Below are 27840 nucleotides of genomic sequence, written 5' to 3'. Positions count from 1 at the left end.
CTTAGAGGGGGACATTCAGAGTAGTGAATAGTGACAGAGGACTTGGGGCACAAAAGTACAACACTTGGCACTTACTGGTTGGGTGAACCTGGGCAATTTTATTACTTCATCCCTGAACCTCAGTTTCCTCATCTATAAGATGGGGATAATAGCACCTATTTCATAATTATTAAGATTAAATACATTAATGCAGGGGCAACACATTAGTATGTACGTGGTACATACTAAGCACTCAAGACATTTAGCTATTATTTCTATATGCTGAGGTCTTCAAACAGGGATGGAATGCTTAATACAGAAAATAGTAAGTGTGAGCCACTCACATGTTCTCTTGACTTCTGAAACATGAGCTTCCCTGACCTCAGTTCATCCAAGCACATGGGCAAAGTTTTCCTTAATCTCTGCAGAGGTTTGACTCGAGACAACTGTAAAATGGCTTTCATTTGCACAAGTGAATAATAAAAGCAATTCTGGCTGTTTTGAAGGACAAGACAGTAGAGTTTAATCTTCAAATTTGATGGACTTGGAAGCATTTCTGTCAATATAAAAGATTTTGTCTGGGGTGGTGGAGAAGCCAAGGCCAGCGCCACGGCTGTACTTCCAGCTCATGGCCCGGTCGTAGTCCTGCTGGAGGTTCTGCCGCAGAGTGTCGGCCGCCTTCTTGTTGAGAGCCATATTGGGCCTTCCGGTCATGTTAGGGGGGCGGCTGAATGAAGGTGACACATTTTTAAAGCCACCCATAAGTTTGAGAAATTTCAGTTTCTGTTCCTCGTTTTCAAAACCAGCAGTATCCCACTGGCCAAACTGAGTTCCCTGTGTTAAAAGAAAAAGGTGGTCATTTTCCTGGTTTCCGAAGCCCCATCCTTTCCCCAAGCCCAGCCTCAACAAGGAGGATCCAGCTGATTAAATGCTCACTGTGGCACAGTGCTCACAAGCACATCAACAGACTATATTTTTCATTCTAACAAGAGCCGTGTAAGGAATACTGTATTTATTTTCATTTTACTGCTAAGGAAATGAAGGTATGCAGCCTAACTGGGGGCACAAGCCTAATCAATGACCCTGCCAGAATTCCATCTCGGGTCTGGCCAACACCAGGGCCCACCTTTAAACACGGAGCTGCCTGTTTGCTTCATTCCTCCCCTAACTCATGGCAAAGAGTATGGCACACCTCACCTCACCTCCAACCACTTCACCTCCCAGCTGGCCACTCTGCCCTCAGGTTGCTGTCAGTTGGAGGGAAGAGGAGAGCAAGTGGGAATCTGAAACGCACATTGCTTCCCATGAGCACTGCGCTTTATAGTGGGGGGTGGAGGCCCAGGGGGGTAAAGGGTCACACAGCCAAGCCAGAGGCTGAGCTAGTCCAGGACTAAGGGGGTCCCAATTCATGTCCAGAGTACTCTACCACCTATACATGAGTCACCCATGTTCAAGAAAATGCAAGACAGCTCCTAAGAGCGGCTGCAGAAGAAAAGACCCCTTTCCTTCTCACACCTGTGAGATAGCAAGAAACCCAGCTCAAGAAAATTATGACTTTGAAGTCACACAGACCCAGGGATCAAGCCCGCCCTGGCTGACTCTGTTCAAATCACCTAACCTCTCTGAGCCTCAATGTCCTCATCTACAATACAGAAGTGTAATACACCTCTCACAGGGCTTTAACTAATGATCAAATCAAGTTTTTACACCAGCAACCCAGAGCACAATGCTTGGCATACTTTAAGTTCTCAAAAACTGGTCATTCTTCCCACCCCACCCCGACTGCTGACCTCCATGCTGCCTGGGAACTTTCCACTTGCAAGACAAATGCCAGCCTAGCACTTATTTCTAGATCAGTTTTGGGAGAATACTAAAAACCAATCATTGTTACACTTGCCCTGAGTGAATCAGTGACAAATTCTTCCAGTTTCACAGCGGCCCAGATGGAGGCATAATTAACAGCTTCCCAGGCCTACAATTTCTAGAATGAGAAACCACCTCTGACAGCCCTGCACTGGGTCTGAGGAAACTAGCTCTTCCAAGGGCTGCTGACCCACTCAAAGGGGCCCTCCCACAGGGGCGCACAGCCAGTCTGGAATCCACACCACAGGCCTCACCTGTCAAGTGTCCCCAGGTCCTGGGAGGCAATGCCACCTAAAGTGTCCCCAGCAGATGCCAGCCCCTGTGCCCTAGGATCCCCATCAGGTCCTTCTAGGTACAGCCTCTGGGGCCACTAGCTGCCCTGTTTCTTGCCTTCCTCAACTCAATAAGGATGTTCTATCAGCTCTGCTCAGCTCAAGAGGATGGAAAGAGAAGAGACACCCAGAGGGAAGACACATAACAAAGGCCCTCTCCATATCCCACTGGGCGAGAGTACAAGTCCCATTTTACAGATGTGGAAACTGAGGCTCCAAAAGGGGAAGTTGCTTCCCTAGAGTCTCACAACGAGAAAGTGGCAGAGCCAGAAATTGAACTCAGGTCTTTTGATCCAAATTAATTGTTCTTTCCTGTGTTAAACTGTGAAGGCTTAAGATAAGGCAGGAAAGCAAGCCTTCCTTGTCATCTAGATCCTTATTTCCCTCTCCCCAATCCAATTAACTATTAGCAAGTCTTGTTGGATTGTGAAGCTGTCTCTTCTCTCTGTCCTCTGCCACCATCCCAGTCCTCAGGCCTGCAGGCCGAGCCTCCTAACCAGCTCCCCACTTCCCCTACACACATGCCCTCCAGGAGCTCTCACTGCACCTAGAGTCTCCGTACAAGCTTCCGGCCACAGCTGTCGAGGTTGGCCTGGTGTAGGCCTGCCCACAGCCCCTCTCACCCTGCTTCAGCCTGACTTTGTGTCCTCGCACAGTACTCCCTCCTGTCCCATCTCCTCAGGCCTGGTTTAGAATCTCCCATTCCAACTGGACCTTGAAGGCAGTCCTGAGAGAGGTCTGCCACCACATAGCTCTTGCCTCTGCCACCTACCCTGGTCCAAGAAGCCTTCTGAGATCACTATCCACTGCTGGAAAGCGCTTATCACATGCCCTCAGAGACCAATGTGTGGGACATCCCATCCATCCAGAGCTGGAGACAAAGGTTCAGGATGCTTCTCTGGCTTGGCCAGTTCTCTAGGAGGTAGGCAAGCACCCCTTCAGAAGGAGGAAAGTTAGCTCAAGACAAGCTCTGCAGTCAAGAGAGCCCAACGGCAGACTGGGACAGCCTCTGGGGCCTGGACTCCCATGGTCTTGTCTCCCATCACTCTGCTGCTCATGCCACAAGGCGAGGAAGGAGGAGTCAGGATGCCGGGGTGTGTCACCCAGCAGACATTGAACTTACTGTCCACTTCCTTGGTTCAGAAGCTTCCGTTTTGCCCGACTCACGATCAATCTCTTCTTGCAAGGCCTTTCGCCTCACCTGAGCAAGGGAGAGCAAAGAAAAGAGGGAAATGGGACACAGAAGTTTTCCTTTGAGCTTAAAACAGAGCACAGAGATAGGGCAGGAGGACAGGACGTGGCAAGAGGGAGAGGAGCTTTCCTCTGTTGCAAATTGGGGCAGGCATTTGTCGGGAACAATCTTCTAAGCATCCCAAGGCTGCAATCCCTTGGCCTAAAATGGGCAGCCTCATTTATTCTTTTTTTTGCCATTCTTTAAGAATGAACTTTCCTATAAACTGAGCCTTATCCACCTTCAGCAGAACATTTTTGTCAGTAACAGCCATAGTGGGTGGAAACTTCCCCAAAGCAAACTGCCTGAAGCCCTGCCTTCCTATACAGAAGATACAGTAGTTAACTTTCGGGATAGCATTGTTTTCTAGAAAGAACACTGGAGTAAGGAAAAGGCTAGTATGAAACTTAGCACTTAGATAAGTCATTTAACCTTTTTGTACTTAGATTCATTCATCTGCAAATAGAAATATCAGCTACCTTGGAGGATAAATGGCAGAAACAGAATTGTGCTATGATGTATAATAAATATATATTCGGTTGTTATCCTAGTTTCTGCAGAGAACTCCTAAACCCCTTGGGATTTCCAAAGTGAGGAAAGCAATCAAGGTGTCTTATGCTATGTAAATGAGGAGAACTAATGAAGAAAAGCACCTGAGGATGGGGGCTGGTTGTCAGGTGAACCAACCCCATTACCATAGGGGGTTGGAACTTGCAATCCCCCCTCCAAACTCCAGGGAAGGAAGAGGGCCTGGAAGCTGAATCAATTAGCAAATGGTCAATGATTTAATCAATTGCACCTATGTAATGAAGCCTCCATAAACCTCCCAAAAGAGCAGGATGTTCAGAGGGCTTCTGGGTTGGTGGAAAACATAGGAGATTTGTAAAGAGCGGTATACTTGGAGAGGGCATGAAATTTTAGTGCCATTTCCCCATACCTTGCCATATGTATCACTACCATCTGGCTTTTCTTGATTTGTATCCTTTTATTATAAACCAACAGTCTAGTAAGTGAAATGATTCGGAGTTCTGTGAACTGCTCTAGCAAATTAATAGAACCCAAGGACAGGGTCATCAGAACCTCCCATCTATATAGCAGGCTGCCAAGGGGTGGTAGTAGCCTGGTGAGACTGAGTCCTTACCCTGTGGGATGTGACACTATCTCTATATATATTGTGTCAGATTGGAGTTGAATTGTAGGACACCCAGCTGGTGTCCAAGAATTGCTGGTGTCGGAGAACCTCCCTGCCCAACATTAAATTGTTGGGTGCAGAATGTTAAGAACCTAATAGAGTGCCTGGTACACAGCAGGTACATCTTATGCAATGCTGCTAGCATGGCTCAAGCCCACCATCAGCATACTAATGACCCTGCTGTTTGATATAAAAGCTTCCAGGACCAATATCCCTGACAAACATAGATCAAAAGTCCTCAACAAAATGTCAGCAAACTGAGTTCAACAATACATTAAGAGAATCATTCACCATGATCAAGCAGGATTTATCTCAGGGATGCAAGGATGGTTTAATATCCATCCTTGATACACCACATTAACAAAATGAAGAATAAAAATCATACTCATCTCAATACATGCAGAAAAAGCATTTGATAAAATTCAACATCAATTCATGGTAACAAATGTCAATAGGGTCGATACAGAGGGAACATACCTCAACATGATAAAGGCCACATAGTTAACATCATACTCAATGGTGAAAAGCTTCAAGTTTTTCCTCTAAGATTAGAAACAAAACAAGAATGTCTACTCTCATCACTTTTATTCAACACAGTACTGAAATCTCGGGCACCATAGACAAGAAAAAGAAACAAAAGTGATCCAAACTGGAATGGAACAAATGAAACTAACACTACTTGCAGATGACATGATAATCTATATAGAAAACCCTAAAGACTCCACCAAAAAACTATTACAACTAATAAATGAATTCAGTAAAAGTTGCAGGATATAAAAACAATATACAGGAATCTGTTCCATTTCTATACACTAAAAACGAACTACTGAAAAGAAAAATTAAGAAAACACTCCCAGTTACAACTGCATCAAAAATAATAAAACACCTAGGAATAAACTTAAGGAGGTAAAAGAGCTATACTCTGAAAATTTTAAGACACGGATGACAGAAACTTGAAGATGACATAAATAAATGGAAGGATATACCATGCTCATGGATTGGAAGAATTAACATTGTTAAAATGTCCATATTATCCAAAGCAATCTACAGATTCAATGCAATCCCTATCAAAAAACCAATAGCATGTTTCACAGAACTGGAATGAACAATCCTAAAATTCATATGGAATCACAAAAGATGCTGAATAGCCAAAGTAACCCTGAGAGAGAAAAACAAAGCTGGAGGTAGCACAATCCCATATATCAAACTATACTACAAAGCAGCAGTAATCAAAATAGCATAGTATTGGCACAAAACCAGAGATCAATGGAAGAGAAGCCAGAAATAACTTATAGGTCAATTAATCTATGACAAAGCATCCAAGGATCTAACAATGTGGGAAAGACAGTCTTTTTAATAAATGGTGTTGGGAAAACTGAACAGCTACATGCAGAAGAATGAACTGGACCACTTTCTGAGACCATACACAAAGATAAATTCAAAATGGATTAAAGACTTAAATGTGAAACCTGAAACCATAGGACCCCTAAAAGAAAACAAAGGCAAAAAATTCTTGGTAATAATTTTCTGGATCTGTATCCTTAGGCAAGGGCAATAAAAACAATTAGAACTACAACAAACTAACAAAAAGGCAACCTACTAAATGGGAGAAGATACAGTTGACCCTTGAACAAGTAGGGATTGGGGCGCTGGCCCCCTGCACAATTGAAAATCCACATATAAATTCTGACTCCCCCAAAATTTAACTGTTAGTAGCCTACTGTTGACTGGAAGTTTTACCAGTAATATAAACAGCTGATTAACACAGATTCTGTATGTTATATGTATTACATACTATAATCTTACAATAAAGCTAAAGATGTAATTAAGAAAATCAAAGGAAAAAGTACATTTACAGCACTGTATTGAAAAAATTCATGTATTCATGTACTCGTGCAATTCAAACCCATGTTGTTCAAGGATCAACTAATTTGCAAGGATCAACATATCTGCAAATACTATATTCGATAAGGGCTTTATATCCAAAATATATGAAGAACTCATACATGGGGTACCTGGGTGGCTCAGGTGGTTAAGCGTTTGATTCTTGGTTTTAGCTCAGGTCATGATCCTGCAGTTCATGAGATCAAGCTCCAAGTTGGGCTGTGTGCCGATAATGGGGAACCTGCTTGGGATTCTTCCTCTCTCTCTCTCTCTCTCTCTCTCTCTCTCTGCCCCTTCCCTGCTTGCATGGGCATGCTCTCTCAAAATAAATAAACTTAAAAATCAACTAGAAAATGGGCAGAGGACCTGAATAGACATTTTTACAAAGACATACAAATGGCCAAAACATGAACAGATGTTCAACATCATCAGGAAAATGCACATCAAAATCATAACAAGGTATCATGTCAAGCCAGTCAGAATGGCTAGTATCAGAGACTGGAGGTAACAAGTGTTGGTGAGGACGCAGAGAAAAGGGAACCCTTGTGCACTGTTGGTGGGAATGCAAAGTGGTGCAACCAGTATAAAAAAATAGCATGGAATTTCCTCAAAAAATTAAAAATAGAAATATGATACAAGCCAGTAATTCCACTTCTGGGTATTCACCCAAAGAAAAGGAAAACACTTAATTTGAAAAGATATATGCACCCCTATGTTTATCCCAGCATTATTTACAATTGTCAAGATATGGATGCATCCTATGTGTTCACTGATAAACGAATGGATAAAATTATGGTGTGTGTGTGCACACAAACATGCACGTGTGCGCGCGCGCACACACACACACAATGGAATATTACTCAACAATGAAAAAGAATGAAATCTTGCCAGTTTCTGACAATGTGGATGGACCTACAGGGTATTATGCTAAGTGAAATAATTGAGACAGAAAAAAGACAAATACCATATAATTTCACTTATATGCGCAATCTGGAAAACAAAACAAAACAAACGACTCATAAAAACAGACAACTAGTGGTTGCCAGAATGGAGGAGTATAGGAGGCTGGGCGAAACAGATAAAGGAGATTAGGAAGTACAAACGCGTAAGTAAGTCACAGGGAAGTACAGTACAGCATAGGGAATACAGTCAGTAATCTTGTAATAACTTTGTATAGGTGACAGATGGTAGCTACACTTATTGTGGTGAGCATAGATTAAAGGATATAATTGTTGAATCACTAGGCTGTACACCTGAAATATAATATGGTATGTCAGCTGTACTTCAATTAGGGAAAAAAAAGCATCCAGAGTCTCCTTCTCCCTCATAAGGGTTCAGGTATAACTTTGACCCAATTTGTGCCCTTTCTCCTCCCTTCTAATCTGCCACAGGCTGCGAGACAAAGTGACCACTTATGTAAGTTGAAAACTATATAAAACAAAGTGACAACTGTAAAAATGAGAGAAAAAATGATAACATATTCCTATAGCGGAGCCATGCTCCAGATGCAGAGTGATACAGATGTGCCTAAGACAAAATGAAATTCAATTCACCAGTTAAATGATAAAAATTAAGAGAATGGGGGGGCGCCTGGGTGGCGCAGTCGGTTAAGTGTCCGACTTCAGCCAGGTCACGATCTCGCGGTCCGGGAGTTCGAGCCCCACGTCGGGCTCTGGGCTGATGGCTCAGAGCCTGGAGCCTGTTTCCGATTCTGTGTCTCCCTCTCTCTCTGCCCCTCCCCCGTTCATGCTCTGTCTCTCTCTGTCCCAAAAATAAAAGTTGAAAAAAATAAAAATAAAAAAATAAAGAGAATGGTCTACATAACGTAGCATGATTACACAGTGCTTTAAAATTACACATAGTTACAAAGGAAAAATCTAGAAAAATATAGTAACAGAGGGTTAACAGTGACCATTCTTAGGTGATAGGATTTCAGGTCACATTATTTTTTTTAGGTTGCAATGTTTTAACATAGTGAACTTTCAGCATTTACAGGGAAAAAAGGCAGAGGTAAAATAGAAAGCTTCACTTATGTTGAGGTCATCTGTCACCCATAACGGTTAAAAGTTTCCTTAAAAATTGTAAACAGTAGGCACAAGTCAGCAGCAAAGGGGCTGCTGGTGGGCATCGCCCATAAGAAGTACATGGGCATGAGGACTCTGAGTTCCAGCAGCTTGCTGCATCCTGACATCCTGAGCGGGGGAGGATACCTGCGAAAGGAACTGAGGGAAGGGGCCCAGAGCCCAGAGAGGCAGGGCCGCCCCCCCCCACCCCCCCGCCTCTGTCCTCTCGGTCCTCATTACAGTTAGCCCTGACCCTGGGGAGCCGCATGACTAGGACCTGCAAAAGGCTGGGGACCTCCCATTTCTAAGGGGTTTGTGCTTTGTGCCAGGCCTTGGAATGGGCTCTGTCAGCATCCCCTTACTGATCGGCATGGTCCTACTTCCGATGCCCCTGCCTCCAGGGAGAGTTCCTTAGCACTCCAAAGGCATTAGGTTTGGAAATTCTGTGACATCTTCTAGGCTCCCACATACTCAGCTCACTTCCTAGTAGTCACTGGTTTCTTTCTCTCCTGGAGTAGAAGGGCCACGAGACAGGGGTCATCCCTGCATCACACCCTGTTGCTTCTCTCCAGCAGTTACTTGCTGACAAAGCGTGAGGATGTGGTCAGGGTAATGGGTGCCCCTTATTAAGCAGATATAAGACAGGCCCCTGCTGATTGCCTCACAAACATGACTGCGTCTGGTCTTCACAGCCACCTACACGAGAGGGTCAGTAAGGTCAGTGACTGCCCAAGGATGTTAGTAATGGTCCAAAGCCAAGCCTCTGCTGTTACCACTGTCCTGCCTGGCCTCATTTGCTCCAGGATCATACAAAGACCCCAATTCCAGAAAGCCATGCTCCTTTATAGGATACATCTACCTACAGATCCAGGCACGCCAGAAGCAGAAGCTGAGCCACAACAGAATAACTTCTCTAAGTGCTCCTGAATTGAGGACAGGAGGTGGCAATGCACGGGCCTGGCTGAGCGCATGTTCCCTGCTCTGGCTGCAGTTCCTGGAGTCATACTCCTGTCTCTCCTGCAGCAATCATAAGGGAAACACTCAGCCTGAGATTCTCAATGATCAGATAGCCCCTCAGCCAAAGCTGTGGTAGTGAAAGGGTCTCCCAGCATCAAGTGGGGAAGGCCACAAGTCCCCTGCCACTTGAGGTGTTCCAGAGCTGGCTGGTGGCTTTTGGGTTCCTTGACACCTCTGGGACCAGGATCTTGTTGCCCAGGAGGAGACAAATGTGTGCCTGGTGGGTGGCAAGACATCTGGGAGGGGGATGAGGACCTGGACCGTACCTGGTCTATGTGCGCCTCATCCATGTTGCCTTTCTTTTCCAACACCACCTCTAAGTCTGTGTCAGGCTCCTGCACAAAAGGGCAAAGGGAGGAAGAGTCAAGCATACGATGGCCTCTGCCCCAGCAGCCCAGCAGGATGAGATCATGATAATCCAGAAAAGTCCCAAGACTGCAGCACCACCTCAACCCCTGCCACCAACAGAACTTCTGACATTCTGTCTTCCACATTTCTGATTCTCCTCTCAAGACAACGGCACTGACCTAACATATGAAGAAACTAAGATTCAGAGAGGTGACAGGACCATCATGAAGTAACCCCCACAGCTCAGGGACAGAACTGACACAGGTCTCCTAAGGCTTGGCACACCTTTCCTGCCACAGACATCATCTTATCTCCCATGGCACCACACCAGCAAGAGGAGAGAGGCCAAGGGCCCTGCTGATGGGGGTGGAGGGACAGACTGGCAGCGGACAGGTAAGCCTGGGGCCCTGACTGGGGTGAGGGTGGGCAGGGTGGGGACCCTGCCAGCAAACCTAAATCCAGTTCTCTCCTCCAGTGCCCACCCCCACTCCAGTCCTAGTCATTGCCTTCCCTCCTACCTGGACAACACAACAGTCTCTAACTCCTGCTTCCTCACCCCCTTCCACCCCAACCCTGCTCCATTATGCACAACAACTAGGGTGAGCTTTAAAAACTCAACTGGAGGGGCACCTGGCTGGCTCAGTCAATAGAGCATTACAACTCTTGATCTTGCAGTTGAAGGTTCAAGCCTTACATTGGGTACAAAAATTACTTAAAACAAAATCTCAGGGCCTGGTGGCTCAGTTGGTTGAACATCTGACTCCTGATTTCAGCTCAGGTCATGATCTCGTGGTTCATGAGTTGGAGCCCCAAGTCAGGCTCTGCAAAGTCAGTGCAGAGCCTGCTTGGGGTCCCCACTCTCTCTCTCTCTCTCAAAATAAATAAACTTAAAAAAAAAAAAGGTGAATAAAATAAAATCTTAAAAAAAAACTCAACCTATCATATCGTATATACACCTTAAACTTGCACCATGTTATATGTCAATTATATCTCAATTAAAAAAATAAAAATTTAAAAAATCAGATCACATCACCCCACTACTCCGCAAAACTCTCCAGGGGCTCTTATCCTATTTACACAAAAATCTAGACTCCTGTGGCCTCTATGGTCTCTATTCCTTGGCCCCTCCCAAACTCCCAGCTTCTACTACCCCAGTCTCTGCTCCTTCCAGGACCTCTGCACTGTTGCTCCCTCTGCATGACCCACAGCCAACAGCCCTCACACAACTCCGCTCCCATGTGGTGTCCTCATTGGGCCTGCCCTGGGCATGTTTGCATGTGTCAAACTTGCTCACTGACCTTAGCTCCCATGGGACCCTCTAAAAGTGAGACCCCAGGCCACTTTCCCTGATCCTTTGGTCATGACAACTGCCATCTTTTCGCAGCCTGACTTTAAATGTGCTCTGCGCGGCACCCAGCATCACATGTGATGATCCCTGGAAGGCTCTGTTTACTCACATCACCCATCCAGACCCTGAAGATGTGTGCATTTCCTGACTCAGAGGGCTGTCCGAGGCAGCAGAGCCCCCAAGGCAGGAGATGTTAAACAGAGGGGACCAACCACCTTTCACTGAACTCTGGAAAGAAGGGATTCTGATGGGGGGTTGGGCTCCCAGCCTCTGGGGTTCCTCTTGGCCCCAAGAGCTTCTGAATGAAAGAGACCAGTGAAATAAGTCTAATGGACTAGGACAAAACTGGGAAAAATCCAGAAACCAGAACTGCCTTTTGTAGGCCCTGAAAAGGAGGCCGCCCCTGCCCTCCTCAACCCTATCAAGCTGAGCTGAGGGTGCCCAGACACTTCCTGATGACCTTGCTCCAGGGGGCTCATCCTTCAATTGGTATTAACGGAGCCCCCGCCAGTGCCAGGGCCATCCTTCAGTAACAACTACATACACGTTAGCCATCATTCTTACTTGAGGACCACAGGGCAGTGGCTGGTCTGAGCTTACCTAGCTGGTCGGTGCAGAACTGGGAAGAGAACTCAGGGCTTGTTTAATAGAAGACGGTCACTTCTTGGGCTCTAATGGCTCTACCATCTACAGGAAGTTACAGGGCAGCTTCTGAGAAAGGATGAAACCTTCAGTTCCAAAGCCAGACTGGGCTGAAAGCCCACCCTGACAGGTAGATGATCCTGATCAAGGTATTTAACTCCTCCCTTAGTATCGAGGAAAACGACAGCAGCCATTTCACCAGACTGATGTGAGGATTAAACGGGTTAATACATGGGGAGCATTAGCTTACCGCCAGGCACACAGTAAGTGTTCAACATCAGCCTTGGCTACCCCAACAGGCCAGACATCTGCTTGGAGTAGGACACATACCATCTCATTTCCCCCTGCACATCCACTCACTTATTCCAAAAACAGGAATGAAGGTGTGGTCCTGACACAAATAGAGGCAGATGTGGACCTGTGGAGTCCAAGTGCTCTGGCTCATCTCCTCCCTTCTCTCCCCCACTCAAGGAAGCCTGTCAGGATGGAGACAACGTATCTCTGTTGTCTTCGCCAGACCATCAACTATTCTCTTCCTCCGGGTAATTAGGATTGGGTTTTCCTCCCAGGAATTGTCTTCCCCCCGACCTCAAACAGTGGGGTTCAGTGGGACTAATACCCTAGTTTCCTCCCCCCAGCTTCAGATCAGGGCTTCCAGGTTGGATGATCACCTGAGGCACGTGACAGCAGCCCTGAGAATTTTCTTGTAATCGTTTCAGAGGGGCTACAGTTCTCCCTTTGGGGGTAGTCTAACTACTAGGATGAAATCCTGGAACTGCTGAGACTGTCTTGCTATGGGTGGGAGGTGGGAGGTGCCTGTCTGTAACTAAAACCCACTAGAAGAAAAAAATACAAAGCCCAGAGCTGGGGAAAGCCACACAGGCATCTCCTGCAATCCAAACCTATTTGGTCTCTAAATCATGTAAACAGAGCACAGAAAATAAACTCAGATAGGCTTGGACACCATGTTATCTCAAACTATTTGGTTCCTGAGTTTTGGACAGCAAGTGGCAAGAGTTCAGAAAGAGAGTGATTCATCTGAAAAATTTGTATCTATTCAGACCCTAAGTGAAGATAGTGAGAAGTTGGGTAGAGTTTCAATAGCAAGGGATACCTTTATTACTGAGGATAGTGCATGAGTACCTGGATCCAGCCATACCTGAAACTAAATAGCTTTTAACCTTTCCAGTTACATATCTCAACAAATACCCTTTTCTGGCTGAAGTCAGTTCAATCAGGGTTCTGGCAGCTACAAAGGGGAGTGCCTGTGTACGAATGCACACACACACTCCCCACTTCCACCCTTATTCACCCAAGCAGAGTCTACTTCTGAAGAAAAGCTTACCTCTTTACAAGGCTCTCCTGCTACTCTGCTCTCTTTCTCCTTCTTCTTTTTATTCCTCCTCAGAGCTGGCTCCTCAGTGCCTGGCTGCTCTGCCTTTTTCTTGGCCTTCATTTTCTTTTTTGCAGGGGACTTGGGGTTATGTTCTATTGGGATGTATTCTGGAGCCTCAACTTTGACTGGCTTCTTACTTCCTTTCCTGGGGATGCCCTCAATGGACTTGGAGAGCTCAAGGTGCCCTAGGGAGGTGTCTCCCTTCTGGTGGATTTTCTTTTTCTTCTTCATCTTCACATTGTGCTCCCTGGGGCTCTCCTGCTTCCGTTTCCGCCCTGAGGCTGTCTGCTCCTTTCCATCCTTCCCCACCGAGCAAGCATACAGAGAATCCCCAGACTCACAGAACCAAGGGTCCTTGGCTGAAAAGGCTGCAGCCTCCTGGGCCTTTTTCTCCTTCTTGTGTTTTTTGGGCTTCTTGCCGATGCTGGTCACCTCCTCGCCCTGTCTGGGGTCCGGGGTCTTCACTCTCGAGCCAGGGGACATGGCTGGAGGCCATAAGGACTTCCTCTTCTTTTTCTTCTCCCCACCTTGGAACTCAGATGAACCAAGAGCCTGCTTCCTGGGGCTCGGCAACTTCTCTGTCCGTCCAGCACGTAATGTGGTCTCAGGTTCTAAGTGCTGCTCACTGAGGGTGCTATGTCCCTTCTTTTTCTTCTTTTTCTTCACTAGAGGCATCTCAGACGCCTGTCCCAGGACCACACTCTTTGAGGGGGATGTGGCTTTTGTGGGACAGATCTCAGTGAAGTAATTGTCACTGTTTAAAACTGAGTATTGAGTCTCTAGTTCTTTGACCACCTTCTTTTTCTTCTTCTTTTTCTCTGGGAGCCCAAGGCCCAAGTCTCCTTTGTGGGTTTTAGTGATCATTCCTGAAAAGAAATGGTACACGTTATCCCCTACCAAATCCCCGTGTACAATTCAGTTAGGTAGTACCAAAAGCCACATTTCTTTTTTTTTTTAATGTTTATTTTTGAGACAGAGCATGAAAGGGGGGTCGGGTCAGAGAGAGGGAGACACAGAATCCGAAGCAGGCTCCAGGCTCCGAGCTGTCAGCACAGAGCCCAATGCAGGGCCCAAACCCACGGACCGTGAGATCATGACAAGAGCCAAAGTCGGACACCCAACCGACTGAGCCACCCAGGTGCCCCAAAAGCCATGTTTCTGAGTGGCTAGTCTGAAATGTTAAGGGATGGAAAAATGTGATCAAAGAAGTAGAATGGAGTTTAAATTCAGACAGGCCCAAGTTCAAATTGAAACTGCTCCCTCACCTTAAGCTAATCATCTAGCCTCCCTGAACATTAATTTCCCCATCTAGAAAATGGGGGGAAATAACACTTCCTTCTCAAAGGGAGAAGTGATCCATGCAAAGTGGTACACTGCTGATTCCTTTTCCTAACCCCCCTTCTCAGATCTCTGAGCCTAGTCACCCATTCCAACAAATTTACTGCCTACCCTGTGCCAGCCAGGGAGGACACAACTGCAGTCAAATCAGACAGACAATTTCTGAAGGGAACAGAAATCCTGAGGTGAACTCTTCCTGCCAATTCCCACCAGAGGCAGTAACTGTGGCACAATTAACTCCTTACCTTGGTTCACCTAAGTAGCTTTTCCTTTGTGTGTGGAAATTAACTTCCCCCACCTGCACGCTGGATGACTTACCCTCCTAATTACCTTCCCATGTGGCTAGTAGTATGAGCAGCAGCAAGATATGGAAGGAGCCCCAGCTAGGACAGACAAGACCTGGGTTCAAATGGTGACTGACACTCTCTTGCCACATAGTGTTGGCTTATCCGGGCCTCAGTTTCCCTATCCATCATCAGGGACTGAACCAGATCAAAGGCTGCCAGGGGGAGAAGGTGTGGGGGCCACACCTTGCCTGCTTCACTGTTTTTAAATTTTCAAATTACCAATATTTAACAATTGGAGATGACACAGAGCAACCTACAACGTCCAGCTTTTTTGGGGAAATGTCATGTAGGCAACTGTGCGAGGGCCCTCAAGTACACTTTAGCTTCCAGCTAGGCTACTTCTGTCACTCATCACACCCCAGTTCCTATTGCTCCCTGAACTAGGTGACATGGAGACACCCAGGGAATCCAGAAACAAAATATCCCCCAGGTTTGGACAGTGGGAGGCATAGTTCAAAAGGCTCTCCATCCTGAAGCTCTCCAGGCTCAGAACCCTGCAGACTGGACTTGACTCACCATTAGCAGCTTCAAGGAGCCAGGCCAGGACCAAACTATGACTCAAATTCATTTGTAACTCATGCCAGGAGCACCTGGAAAGTCAAGGGAACCCTGTCATTCATTCCTATCCTGTTTTCTGCTCTATTCCCAGAGCCTAGCTCTGTACCTGGCACATAGCAGGTGTTCAATAAATACTCACCGAAAAAATGAATGCCAGAGATACAGAGATGAACAAGATAAAACACCTGCTATGGGGTGCCTGGGTGGCTCAGTCAGTTAAGCATCTGACTTTGGCTCAGGTCATGATTTCACAGTTTGTGGGTTCAAGCCCTGCATCAGGCTCTGTGTGGACAGCTCAGAGTCTGGAGCCTGCTTAGGATTCTGTGTCTCCCTCTCTCTGTCCTCATCCACTTGTGCGCACTCGCGCACTCCCTCAGAAGTAAAAAACAAAAAACAAAAACAAACACTTAAAAACTGTTAAAAAAAAAAAAAAAAAAAAAACACCTGCTCTCAAGAAGGTGTAGGAGGAAAAGATGTGTGATAATGAAGACACAAGTGATAACATCAAGGCTAGTGGTGAGGTCAGGGCAATGGAGTTAAATCTAATCCGACCCATCAGTTGTCAGTAAAGTTTCTAGTACAGAAGTTTCCAGCTTGGGCAACTACAGGACGGTGGTGTTAAATCCTAAGAAAAAGGAACTGAAGGAGGGTGATTAGGGGCTGCAGGAGACAGGCTGGTGTGCATAGATGCCTTGAGATATCCAAAAGAAGACTGTCCAGTGAACAGGTGTGGGTCTGAGGCTCGGGGTGATGGGGCTGACATAGATAAGAAAAACTTAGAAATGCATGGATGATAACTAAGCCTCAAATACAACGAGCCTAAGACAACACCTTAGGGAAACAGGAGGGCAGAGGAAGAGGGGCCTGCAAAGGAAGAGAAGTAGGTGCAAACCTAGAGAGGGTGGAGTCAAGAGACCGGAGAGCGCCTCAGGTGGGGGGAATAGTCAAGAGACCTGTTTGGAACAAAGAAGCCAAAGGGGGGCTGTGGTCAATTTAATCCCCTTAAGCTTCCCTCCTCTTTAGCACTGAATACGCTCCTCCTTAACCCAGCGAGCCCAGATGTATTCACTCTAAGGGAAGAGGAATGTTCCTTACAGTGTCTCCAGTAAAAACCAGCACTTTCTCCAAAAGCGCTTTTAAAATCTCGCGGTAGCCTCCTGAGGACCGGTGTGAAGGCCCCATCGCACAGACTTGCTGAGGCTTCGAGACTTCAATTTACCAGTCCTAGGTCCTAAAGCCAGCAAGTGACAAAAAAAGATTCGAACCCAGCCCGCAGAGCCTGTGCTCTGCACAATGGAACCAACACCCCACCACCACGGCAGGTTCACTAGCGGGAAGCAAGGGAGCCGGGAGGAGAAACGGAACCTCTAAGGCTCCGGCAGCGCCAAAGCTTCCGCGCGCATACACACGCGCGGAGGGATTACCCACATTCCTGGCCCCACTCCAAGGCGGGAGAACTTCCAGAAGGCGGCGGCCTCAGGCCGGAGCGTGCGCTGGTGGTTGGTGGTGTGGATTTGGGGTGCAAGTCGCCCGCTTTTCCCTTAGTTTGCCCCGCAAGTCCCCAAGCCGAATCTCCAGACCCCGCGCCTCCCCGCCTGGGCCGCCCCTCAACACTCACCCTCAGGCCAATCTTCCCCGCCTCCACGTGAAAGCCAGCTCCGCCGCGACCCGGAAGTTAATCTCGAGTCTCTGGCTCGCCCCCATGAATTCTGGGTCCTTCCGGGTCGCAGCCCTGCTGGGAGGGCGGTTGCCTTGGAAACCGTGGCCATGGCGGCCCCGGGGCGGGTGAGCAGTAGCACCGGTCCTCGCGAGGAACCGGCTGGCTCTACAGAGTCGTCGGATGCTACCCGGACGCCAGTGCCCACCGTGTCCCCCGTATCCCCCGAGCTACCCGTCTCGCCCGGACAGGGTGCGGAGCCGCTGGGCAAGAACCTGTGGGAGCAGATCTGCGAGGGTAGGCAGTCCGGGCCGGCAGAGAGGGGCGGGGCTCGTCAGGCTAGAGCCGCGTTTTCTGGGCGCTTACTTTGAATGGCTTTCTAGCAGCCGCGCCTCAGGCCCGCCGGGCTTTCCATTTCACGCATGGGGAAACTGAGGCTCCGAGAGGTTTGTCCGAGATTACGCAGCACAGTCTCCAACCTTGATCCGTAGTCAGATTAAAGGCAGGGAAGACAGGGGAAAGCGGAACAAGGGGACCCAGTGATGGGGACTGTGGCTCTCAAACCTCATTTAATGAATAGGAAAGAATCTTGGGGCGGAGAAGGCGAGCTCGATTAAAGCGTAGGTTCCCAGCCCCTGCCCCCAGATCTCTTAATCAGATGCAGGAAATCTGTGCTTTTAACGAGCATCCTAAGTAATTCTGATGTAGTCTGTAGCCCACATGTTGGGTAAGCGTGGTCTATACAGACTTGGGTTTTAATCCTTCTCCCATTTCTAATCTTCCTTAAAATCCTCAAATGGAGGTTAGCTCAACTTCTTTTGTGGCCCTACACATAGGCTTGGTCATGAGGCCTTACAATACTCTTCACATGTTGGGCAAGTTACTGCCCTCTCTGTAAAATGAGCATAATAATGACACCTATTTTATGGTATTAGGAGCGTTGCAGCTAAACAGTCCTAGAAAGTGCTTAGCAAACTGCCCGATTTCCAACAAGAGCTCATTGTTAGCTCTTGAAAAAATAATATTGGGTGGGTCTTTTTCTCCTGTAGGTTGTAAGCTCCTCAAGGTCAAGAACTCAAGATTTTTCATTCTTGTGGCTACTGTCACTACCTCAGCTGTGTGAAACAGCATTGCCCAGTAGAACTTTTCAATATGGTAGCCCTACTGATTCATCATGTTGTACACCTGAAACTAATTTAATGTTATATATGAGTTACATCTCAATAAAAAAAATATGTGGTAGCTACTAACATGGTTACTGAGCACTTGAAATGTAGTTAGTGTAACTTTAGTACTCAGTTTTTTTATTTTAAGTTTAACAAAGTTAGATAGCCACTTGTGGCTAGTGGCTACTATATTGGACAGTGCAAGCCAGTAAATGTTGAATGGAAAAAAGAGTGAATGCATCAGTATACGGGATCGGATAGAAGGAGAGAGAGCAAGGAGGTGAAACAAGTGGAAAAATACAGAGGAGAAAGAGAATAGTTAGTGGACACAGTTGATCGATACCTCAGCAGCTGTCTGTTTCACCTGCATCCAGTGTTTGAATTCCTTCTCCAGCATTACATTATATTTAGAAAAATCTGTTTCATCTTGAATGTCCTGCTTATAATTTGATCCTTTGATCCTTGCCCCCTTGGTGCCATGGCCCAAGTTGATCTCGCTCTACCATAAAGAATCCACTCTTACTTGAAGGTAGTTGTGGCTCTCTTTTCCCCAGGAAAGTGAAAGATATTTTGACTTCTCCAAGCCAAACAGCTCTTCATAATACAGTTTATTGCTCGTGTGTTGTTAGGGAAACTGCTTACCTACCTCACAGGGCTGTTGTGAAGACCGAATAAGAAAATGTATGTGAAGATGCTTAGCACAGTGTCTGGCATTTAGAAAGTGCTCAATAAATGTTTGTTGTTGTTAACAAAGAAACATGGTTTGCACTGTGTTTTAGAATCATGGGATTTATTTTGGTCAAACAGCCCTGTAGGGAGAAAGCAAAGACAAAAGGTTTTGGTGCTCTCTAAAAAGCAAGTGAACTGATGCCGCTCACAAAGTGACAGAGTTACATCCAAAAGTTAATGAGGTCTGGTGTGCCTGAGTGGCTCAGTTGGTTAAGCGTCCAGCTTTGGCTCAGGTCATGATCTCACAGTTCATGATTTTGAACCCCATGTTGGGCTCTATGCTGACAGCTCAGAGCCTGGAGCCTCCTTCAGATTCGGTGTCTCCTTCTCTCTCTGCCCCTCTTCTGCTCGTGCTCTGTCTCTCTCTCAAAAGTAAATTAAAAAAAAAAATTTTTTTTTTTAAAGAAGTCAATGAGGTCAAAGGTGGTGAATTATATACTCAGGTGCTGTGATGATTATTACAACCCAGGTGAATGAACCCAATTTCTTAAACATTCTAACATGCAATTTTCTATAAGAGATAGTAAGATTTAGTGTCTCATGACAAACATGAAAAACAGACTTTGTGGTAATTCTATGTTTGAAGTTAAGTATTACATTCTATTAGTATATCTCCATTTAAAAAGCAAATTATTGGGGCACCTGGGTGGCTCTGTCAGTTAAGCATTTGACTTCGGCTTAGGTCATGATCTTGCAGTTTGTGAGTTTGAGCCCTGCGTTGGGCTCTGTGCTGATAGCTCAGAGCCTGGAGCCTGCTTTGATTCTGTGTGTGTGTGTCTCTCTCTCTGCCCCTCCTCTGCTCACACTCTGTCTCTCCTTCAAAAATAAACAAACGTTAAAAAAAATTTTTTAAGCTAATTATCACAGCAATCAGACCTGTCAGAAACTCAGTTTCAGGAAAATGAAATACAGAACAGGTAAATATCTGACTTAAGACTGTCCTATGCTGCTGCTGCTGTGTGTGTGTGTGTGTGTGTGTGTGTGTGTGTGTGTATAAGTTGACAACTTACTTGTAAATGTTCTTTAATTTTCTGTCTCATCTTAACAGTGACGACTACCTCTGACCTTTGTATTCTCAAAGGCACTTGTATTATTGATAAATAAAGTTCCTTCACTGCCAAGACTTCTGGTTAAATCTTACTTGTGACATGATTTTTAACTATAGTTTTAAGGAAGACTGAGTCAAAGTATCGCGAGTTTCCCATCTTCTATTTTGATATTGCTGTTACTACTCTCATCAGCATCCTCATTATTGCCATTGGTTCATCACTCCAAACCCTCTCTGGCCTCAATCCTTAAAGCTATTGTAAAACCAAGTTCCTCCATCCCACCTCCCAGATACCAGTATGGACCAGCTCTGAATGCCTGCTTGTAACCCTAGCGCAGCAGCTGAGTACAGCTGGAGCAAAATGACACCAAGAGGCTCTCACAGTGCCTGTCAATCAACAGCCCCCATCTGCTAGTCCCAAGTTTCTACTGCCCTCCTCAAACATTGTGTGATACCACTTAGTAAATGTAGGAGGCATTCACCGAGAATAGTAAGGCAATCAGAAGCAGGAAGGGGATCCTCCAACTTCCATATTACCAATAAACATAATTGCATCTGCATGCATGGAAGAAGTGTTTACCCTGCTATTCACAGCTCCGCCTACATCTGTGCTTTGGTACCATCCTCTTGCGATCCCAGGATCCTGCTCTGTCACCCCCTCTCCTACATCTAACTTCTTTACTGGCTTTTGCTTGCAAACATCCTTTGGTCTGTCATCTTAAAGAAAAACTTCTCCGTTAGCCCCTATTATGTTCTAGCCCTTGTCTTCCCATGTTCTTCTCTCATCCAAGCTTCTGGAAAGAAGACACTGCCCTTGTTCATACCACTTTCATTCCTATTCTCTTAACCCAGCACAGACTAGCTCCTACTTACCTCATGGTTCCAATGAAATTATTCTCATATATTGTCAACATATCTACCCATGTTGGGAACTGTTTTAAATGCTGGGCCAGTAATGACTCTAGGCACTATTCTAGACACCAACAACTTTCCATCTCAATGAGTGTTACCATCATTCACTCGGCTACCCAGTCCAGAAATCAGAGATTCATCTTAACATGCTTCCCATTTGCTTTCCATGATCCCCAGTCCCTACAAATTCTACCTGCTTAACATTTGTAACCCCCAACTCCTCACCCTTGATTCTCATGGCTGCTGCTTTAGATCAGGCCCTTACCACTTCCTATTTGGATTGCTGCTGTAGCTTTTTATTTGCAGAAGGCCACCATCCAGACCATCTTCCACAGGAATGTCTTTAAAATTCAAATCTGATTACGTTATGCCATAACCTGCAATGATTTTCATAGCTTTCATGATAAACAAACTCTTTACCTTAATACCTAAGCCCTTTAATGATCTTTTGTTTGTTTGTTTGTTTGTTTCATCACCTACCATTTGTTCAAGTCATCCTAATGACAACATTTATTGAGCTGCTTTTTATGTGCCAGGCACTCTGCTAGATGCTTTTCCTCTCATTTAAACCTCACAAGAACTCAGGGTTTTGCCTGTTGTACATATGAGGAAACTGAAGCAGATAGAGTTTAGGAAACTTGCCTGAAGCAAGTGGCAGAACCAGGCTTGAACTCTGATGTGTGTGTCACTCAAGTCCAAACCCTTAGGCAACATACAGCATGCTTCAAAGTGTAGACTAGGAGCACCTGCATCAAATCTAGATTACTTATTAAAATGCAGATTCCTGTGCTCTGTACTGGACCTAATGAGGTGGGACTTCATGGGGGTGAGTCCGCAAGCTCTCCATTTTAAATAAGCTCTCCAAGTGAGGTACAAAGCACAGTACTACTGTCCTGTCTTGTGTATTTTTAGCCACAAGAAATTATTCCTGGGCACCTCCATGGCTCAGTCAGTTAAGCATCCAACTCTTGGTTTCTGCTCAGGTCATGATCTCACAGTTTTGTGAATTCAAGCCCCTCATCTGTCTCTGTGCTAACACCTCAGGGCCTGGAGCCTGCTTCAGATTCTGTGTCTTTGTCTCTCTCTGCCCCTCCCCCACTCATGCTCTCTCACGTGCATGTGCATGTTCTTTTTCTCTCTCTCTCAAAAATAAACATTAAAAATGTTTTGGGGGCACCTGGGTGACTAGTCGGTTGAGCATCTGACTCATGGTTTGTGAGCTCGATCCCCATATCAGGCTTCATGCTGATAGCTCAGAGCCTGCTTGGGATTCTCTCTCCCTGTCTCTATGTCCCTCCCCTGCTTGCTCTGTCTTTCTCTCTCTCTCTCTCTCTCTCTCAAAGTAAATAAACACAAAAAAAATTTTTTAATTAAAAATTATTTCAAAAAATAAATTGAATGAGTCAAACCATGGTGAATCAAATTGTTTTAATGAGTTCAATACTCTTTACAAACATAATCAAATTTATACAAACTCATGTGGCTTTCAGTGGAAAAAAGCATCAGTCTGTAATCAATTATATATTTTAAATTGAAATCACAGGGCAAAAGTGACAAGTTCTCAAATATGCCAGATTCTCTTAAATATTACAGACTTGAAATCACAAACATATCAGATTGTCCTGAAGATAATGTATTTTCCCATGCTTCTACATAATCATTTCAACTGTTTATCTTTTGTGGTTGTATGATGAAAAAATTTGCATTTTTTCCATCAACTTTAAGTGAACTCCTAAGAAGCCTTCTTAGAAAAAATCTAAATAGAAAAAATAAAAATAAATGACAATGAAATGCAGATAAAAGGAAAATATCATTTTAAATATAGGATTGGTAATAACCCAGAGAAACAGAGAGTCTTACTATTAGGAGTATAAATTGTTGTAAACTTTTTGTAGGAACATTTGGCATTTGGGCCCAAATTTTAAATTATTTTTTTTCTTTAACAGAACAATTCCACTTCTAAGAATTAATCCTACAAAAATATCTCCCTTCCAATTTATGATGTATATATAATGATGCTCATGGCAGCATTGTTTGTAATAATGAAGCATTGTAAAAAACCTGAACACCCACTAAGAGTACACTGGTTAAATAATTGTGGCATATCCTGTATATAACAACGTTGAAGGGTGTCACACATTCAACATCTAGAATGGTTCCTGGCACATAGCGGGCCGTCAATAAATATGAACAAATTGATAGATAAAGGGTCAAAAGTAACTTGCTATACTCTTTATTTTGTTCATTCATTCATTCAGCAAGTATTCTTTGGGAATATGATACTGAGCATAAGCAGACCCAGACAATTTCCCTCACAAAATACACAGTCTATTAGAAGAGATAGTCATTAATTTTTACAAACTTCAAATAAGGATAAAGCTGATATAAATGAAGAAGAAAAAGGACTGTGCTATGAGGTTCTATACTTTGATGGTCTGACCTGGTGTAGGAGATGTAATGTAAATAAATGTATTTGCATATTATATACATATGTTAGTAAATACAGTGGTTATTATGGTTGTGATGGGATCAGATGTGACTTACACTCCCTACATAAGACAGGTCTGTATTCTTTGGAATTTTCTCACAATAGCATGTATTGCCTTTGTAATCCGAGCTCTAAATGTATATATCTTAAATCTAAATAAATAGTTTTCATACCATGTTCGTGTTTCTCAAACTGTTTGGGGAAGAAGAGTGAATTTATTTGCTTGAGAGGAAAAACAAAGTGGTAGAGCCCGAGCTGTTACAGTAGGCAGAATTCTAAGATCCAAGGATTCCCACTCCCCAGTTGCACACACCTCCCAGTTATTCAATCCAACACAAATCTAGGCGTTGCTGTCAAGGGATTTTCCAGATGTAATTAAAGTTCGTCATCAGTTGACTTTAAATTAGGAAGATCATGGTAGGTGGACTGTACCTAATCAGATGAGCCCTTAAAACAAGTCAAAGACATTAAAGCAGAAGAGACTCCTGCTCATCTCGAAGTAGCAACTAACCCTGTGTGAACTGTCCATGGCGAGAACTCGAGGGTGGTCTCTAGGAGCCGGGAGTCCCACCAACAATAAGAAAATGGGGACGTTAGACCTACAACCACAAGAAACTGAGAACTGCCAACAACCAATGATCTTAGAAGAAGACCCAACCCTCAGACAGCCATGGCCAACACCTTGATTTCACCCTGATGAGACTAACCCATACCTGGACTGCTGACCCACAGGAACTGTGAAATAATAAATTTGTGTTGTTTTAAGTTGCTAAGTTTGTGGTAGTTTGTTACACAGCAGTAGAAAACTAATATAGCTAGTATTGGAAATCAAAATTGCTCCTGCAGCGTATCATACTCATCACAGCCTGATACCTAGGAGTTTTTAAAAAAAATTCAAGAGATGTTTTACAAGGAACCAGGTGGTAGAAGAAAGCATGTGTCCAATTCAGTTATACTCCATCAATACCATCTTGCCCAGAAACTGTTTTTTCCTCCTCGCTACAAAGTGATTATGCATTTGCCTTTAAAACATTGACTATTCCAGAAATATTTTTACCACTCTTAGGCATGTAACTAATGTAGCCCATGAGCATTTCTGCCCTAGACCCGTTGAATCAGAATTTCTGGAGTTAGGCCCAGACTTTAGTATTTTCAAAAAGCTCCCCTTCCCAGTGATGCTAGTGTGCAGCCAGGATAGGAAACTACTGGAGTTTACAGCAGAGCTACCACTTGTGTGCCCAAGTCAGCTGGTATCTTGTTAAAATGCAGGTTCAAATTCAGCAGGTCTGGGGTGGGCTTGAGGTGTTGCAATTCTAACTTCCTAGGGATGCCCAGTGCTGCTCGTTCTTGAGTGTACTTTGAGGAGCAAGGTCTTTATGGGATTGCTCTTCCAAATGCATACCCCAACCGGGCCATCTTCATGTTCATCCTCATGACTGCAAAGGACAGCCCATCTCTCTGTCACTTCTATTCTGCCCTCCCCTCCCCTCTGTAGCTATCCATGTCTTCCCTTAGCTTCCCTCCATTCTCTTCCTTCTTTCATTCCTGGTAGTTACCATAACTTGGGGGCAAAATCTAAAGTTGTACCCTCTCAGCAAAAGAACCTCAACCTCTTCCATAAAGCCTGACTCTGTCATGCAAGAGAACAGTCCTCTTTTACCCATTTTAAATAAGGTGGCTCACGATAATTACTAACCTGTAATAGCCAGTTGTTGTCATTTCTATACATCATCAAGGAAAATAAAATTTAAGAATGTTTTATTCAGAGGAAGGGAAATTGCATCGCAAACTGCAATGAAGTGTGGAATTGAGGATTTTTTTTTCCCACTCTTTAGAGTATGAAGCTGAGCTGCCTCCCTTTCCAGAGGGATGTAAAGTCAAACCAGAAGGTATGATTACTGTGAGTATCACACAGACCCCGACCCAAATAAAAGGTTCTTACGTGAGAACAGTGCCAATGGCTGGTGAATGTCAGTGTCATGAGCTAGGGAGGTGGGAGAGGGAAGGCACTGGAGTTAAAACCAGAAATGGTGGCCAATACTAACTCTACTCCTAATGGTGTGACTTAAAGGGCATCATTCATATAATCTCTCTGAGCCTCAGTTTTCATATCTTTTAAATGGAACAGATGATCCTCGACTAATTCGTAGGACCTCTGTGGGGTTCAAATGAGATCCTGGATGAGAAAGGTCTTCACAAAGGAGTCAACACATGTCCATGTTGGGGACAGCAGGTGATAGAGCACGTTTCCTAAGCATGCCAGCATGAGCAAAATAACGACTGTACTAAGAGGGCCAAGGACAAGGCAGCTAGGAAGGGGGGCCCTCAGGCAGTATACTTGGAGTAAAACAGGACTTAATGGAGTTTAAAATAAAAGAGCAAGGTTCTGAGACATTCAGCGACTTGAGCAGGGTCACAGGGATGGGACCAAACCTAAGTCTCTACACTTCTAGTACATTATCGCAGCTGCCATTATTAGAGATTCTTGTGTCTAAGAAATTTCCTGGTCTGTGATTGTTCCTTGTTCATAGCATCCTCTTCTCGCTTTAGGGATGCAATGCTTTCTCAAATTGCTCTGCAGATACCAACTACAGTTCTCTTCCCTAAATTGTATGTGCTTCTTCCAGAGTCAGTTCTTTGTAGGTCTTGATCTTTGTCTCTTGTGCTATTGATGTGTTTTATCTGTGTGGGAGAATTTGGATTATTTATTCAAAATTTAAAATAGGGGTCTGAGTGGATTTTTCTTTGGTATGATTTTCTCCTGCTATTGTGCATGTGGGGTTGTCTTCTGGATGAGTCTCTTCTACCAGTGGAAAAACTGACTGCGAGCCCTTGGGAAGTGATTGTCTACTGGAAGACTTTTCTTCGGGATTAGCAGGCAGGGAGCCTCCAAATCATTGAAGCCTTTTGGAGTTCTGATGGGATGAGGGACCCCCATCCTCTGGGGCAATTTCCTCTTGTGGATCGTGGGCTGCCATTCCTTCTCTTTCTTAATTTGATGACAGGCTTTACCTGTTTGTTTTAGAAATGCTTGCAAATCTTTCATCCTCTGGTTGTCCTCTTTTCTCTATGAGGGCTTTATTCCTTGATTGTCATTTTAGGTGTCTCAGAAGGGAGGAGGAACAGAGATTTGTGCTCATTATGCCCTTGAACCTGAAGTTAATACAGAGTTTTATCCTTTGTTAGGTTATAAAGAAAATACAGTTATTTAAACAATTTTATGAATTGATTCCCTCCCCAATACCACCCCCCATCAGGTTTCACCATTGGAGGAAACGATTTTCCATGGCTTCAATACAGAGCACCTTTATTCAACTCCTCATTTGACCATGGACTCACATGTACCCTGTCCTCAAGTTAAGTTGGAAAAAATCCATCCAAAAACATGTAAGTAAGGAAGTGAAATTTTGTCTTTTGTAATTTGGGGCTTGTAACATTGCAAAACCACAGGATGGGGATGGGGTGGACAGACCTCAAGGTGACCACATAAGTATGAAAGAATATGCTCTTGTTTTAATTTTAATTTCAATTTCAATTTTAATTTTTTTAACGTTTTTTTATTTTTGAGACAGAGAGAGACAGAGCATGAACAGGGGAGGGGCAGAGAGAGAGGGAGACACAATCTGAAACGGGCTCCAGGCTCTGAGCTTTCAGCACAGAGTCCGACGCGGGGCTCGAACTCACGGACCATGAGATCATGACCTGAGCCGAAGTCGGACTCTTAACCGACTGAGCCACCCAGGCGCCCCTTAATTTTATTTTTTAATTTTTTTCAATGTTTATTTATTTTTATGAGAGAGAGAGAGGCAGAGCATGAGTCGGGGAGGGGCAGAGAGAGGATGAAACACAGAATATGAAGCAGGCTTCTCTGAGCTGTCAGCACAGAGCCCAACGTGGGGCTCGAACCTACAAACTGTGAGATCATGACCTGAGCTGAAGTCTGACGTTCAACCGACTGAGCCACCCAGGCGCCCCTATTTTTTTTTAATGTTTTTTTATCTTTTTTTTTTTTTAATTTTTTTTTTTCAATGTTTATTTATTTTTGGGACAGAGAGAGACAGAGCATGAATGGGGGAGGGGCAGAGAGAGAGGGAGACACAGAATCGGAAACAGGCTCCAGGCTCTGAGCCATCAGCCCAGAGCCTGACACGGGGCTCGAACTCACGGACCGCGAGATCGTGACCTGGCTGAAGTCGGACGCTTAACCGACTGCGCCACCCAGGCGCCCCAAATGTTTTTTTATCTTTGAGAGAGAGAGAAAGTAAGTGAGTTGGGGAGGGGCAGAGAGAGACAAGGACAGAA

General features: G+C 44.9%; 2 protein-coding genes across 10 annotated transcripts in view; one reads left to right on the top strand and one right to left on the bottom strand.

Annotated features, from left to right (window-relative positions):
* Positions 1-78: 78 nt before the first annotated feature.
* Positions 79-17322, bottom strand: KNOP1 (lysine rich nucleolar protein 1). 6 transcript variants are annotated; one of them, XM_086692935.1, is made up of 5 exons: positions 17157-17322; positions 13245-14161; positions 9828-9896; positions 3298-3375; positions 79-813 (listed from the first exon to the last, which is right to left on the bottom strand). In XM_086692935.1, the coding sequence occupies exons 1-5, from the start codon at positions 17305-17307 to the stop codon at positions 502-504; spliced, it is 1527 nt and encodes a 508-aa protein (XP_086549061.1). In that variant the 5' UTR covers positions 17308-17322; the 3' UTR covers positions 79-501. The 6 variants fall into 6 exon arrangements, with proteins under 6 accessions (XP_086549061.1, XP_086549065.1, XP_025772682.2 ...); XM_086692939.1 differs by lacking the exon at positions 17157-17322 and adding an exon at positions 16963-17126; XM_025916897.2 differs by lacking the exon at positions 17157-17322 and adding an exon at positions 16634-16769.
* Positions 17270-27840, top strand: part of IQCK (IQ motif containing K) — a 122659-nt gene continuing 112088 nt past the window's right edge. Inside the window, exons 1-3 of one of the 4 annotated variants that reach the window (XM_086692946.1) lie at positions 17270-17492; positions 25374-25438; positions 26796-26925. In XM_086692946.1, coding sequence (XP_086549072.1) covers positions 17306-17492; positions 25374-25438; positions 26796-26925 — 382 coding nt within the window. In that variant the 5' untranslated portion in view covers positions 17270-17305. The remainder of the gene's footprint in view (positions 17493-25373; positions 25439-26795; positions 26926-27840) is intronic. The other 3 variants (XM_086692944.1, XM_086692945.1, XM_086692947.1) reach the window with 3 other exon arrangements.

Source organism: Puma concolor, chromosome E3, assembly GCF_028749965.1.
Source record: "Puma concolor isolate L17-30 chromosome E3, mPumCon1.1.hap2, whole genome shotgun sequence".
Classification (NCBI taxonomy): Eukaryota; Metazoa; Chordata; class Mammalia; order Carnivora; family Felidae; genus Puma; species Puma concolor.
Note: the sequence above shows the minus strand (reverse complement) of the source record. Positions and strands in the feature narration are given on the sequence as shown.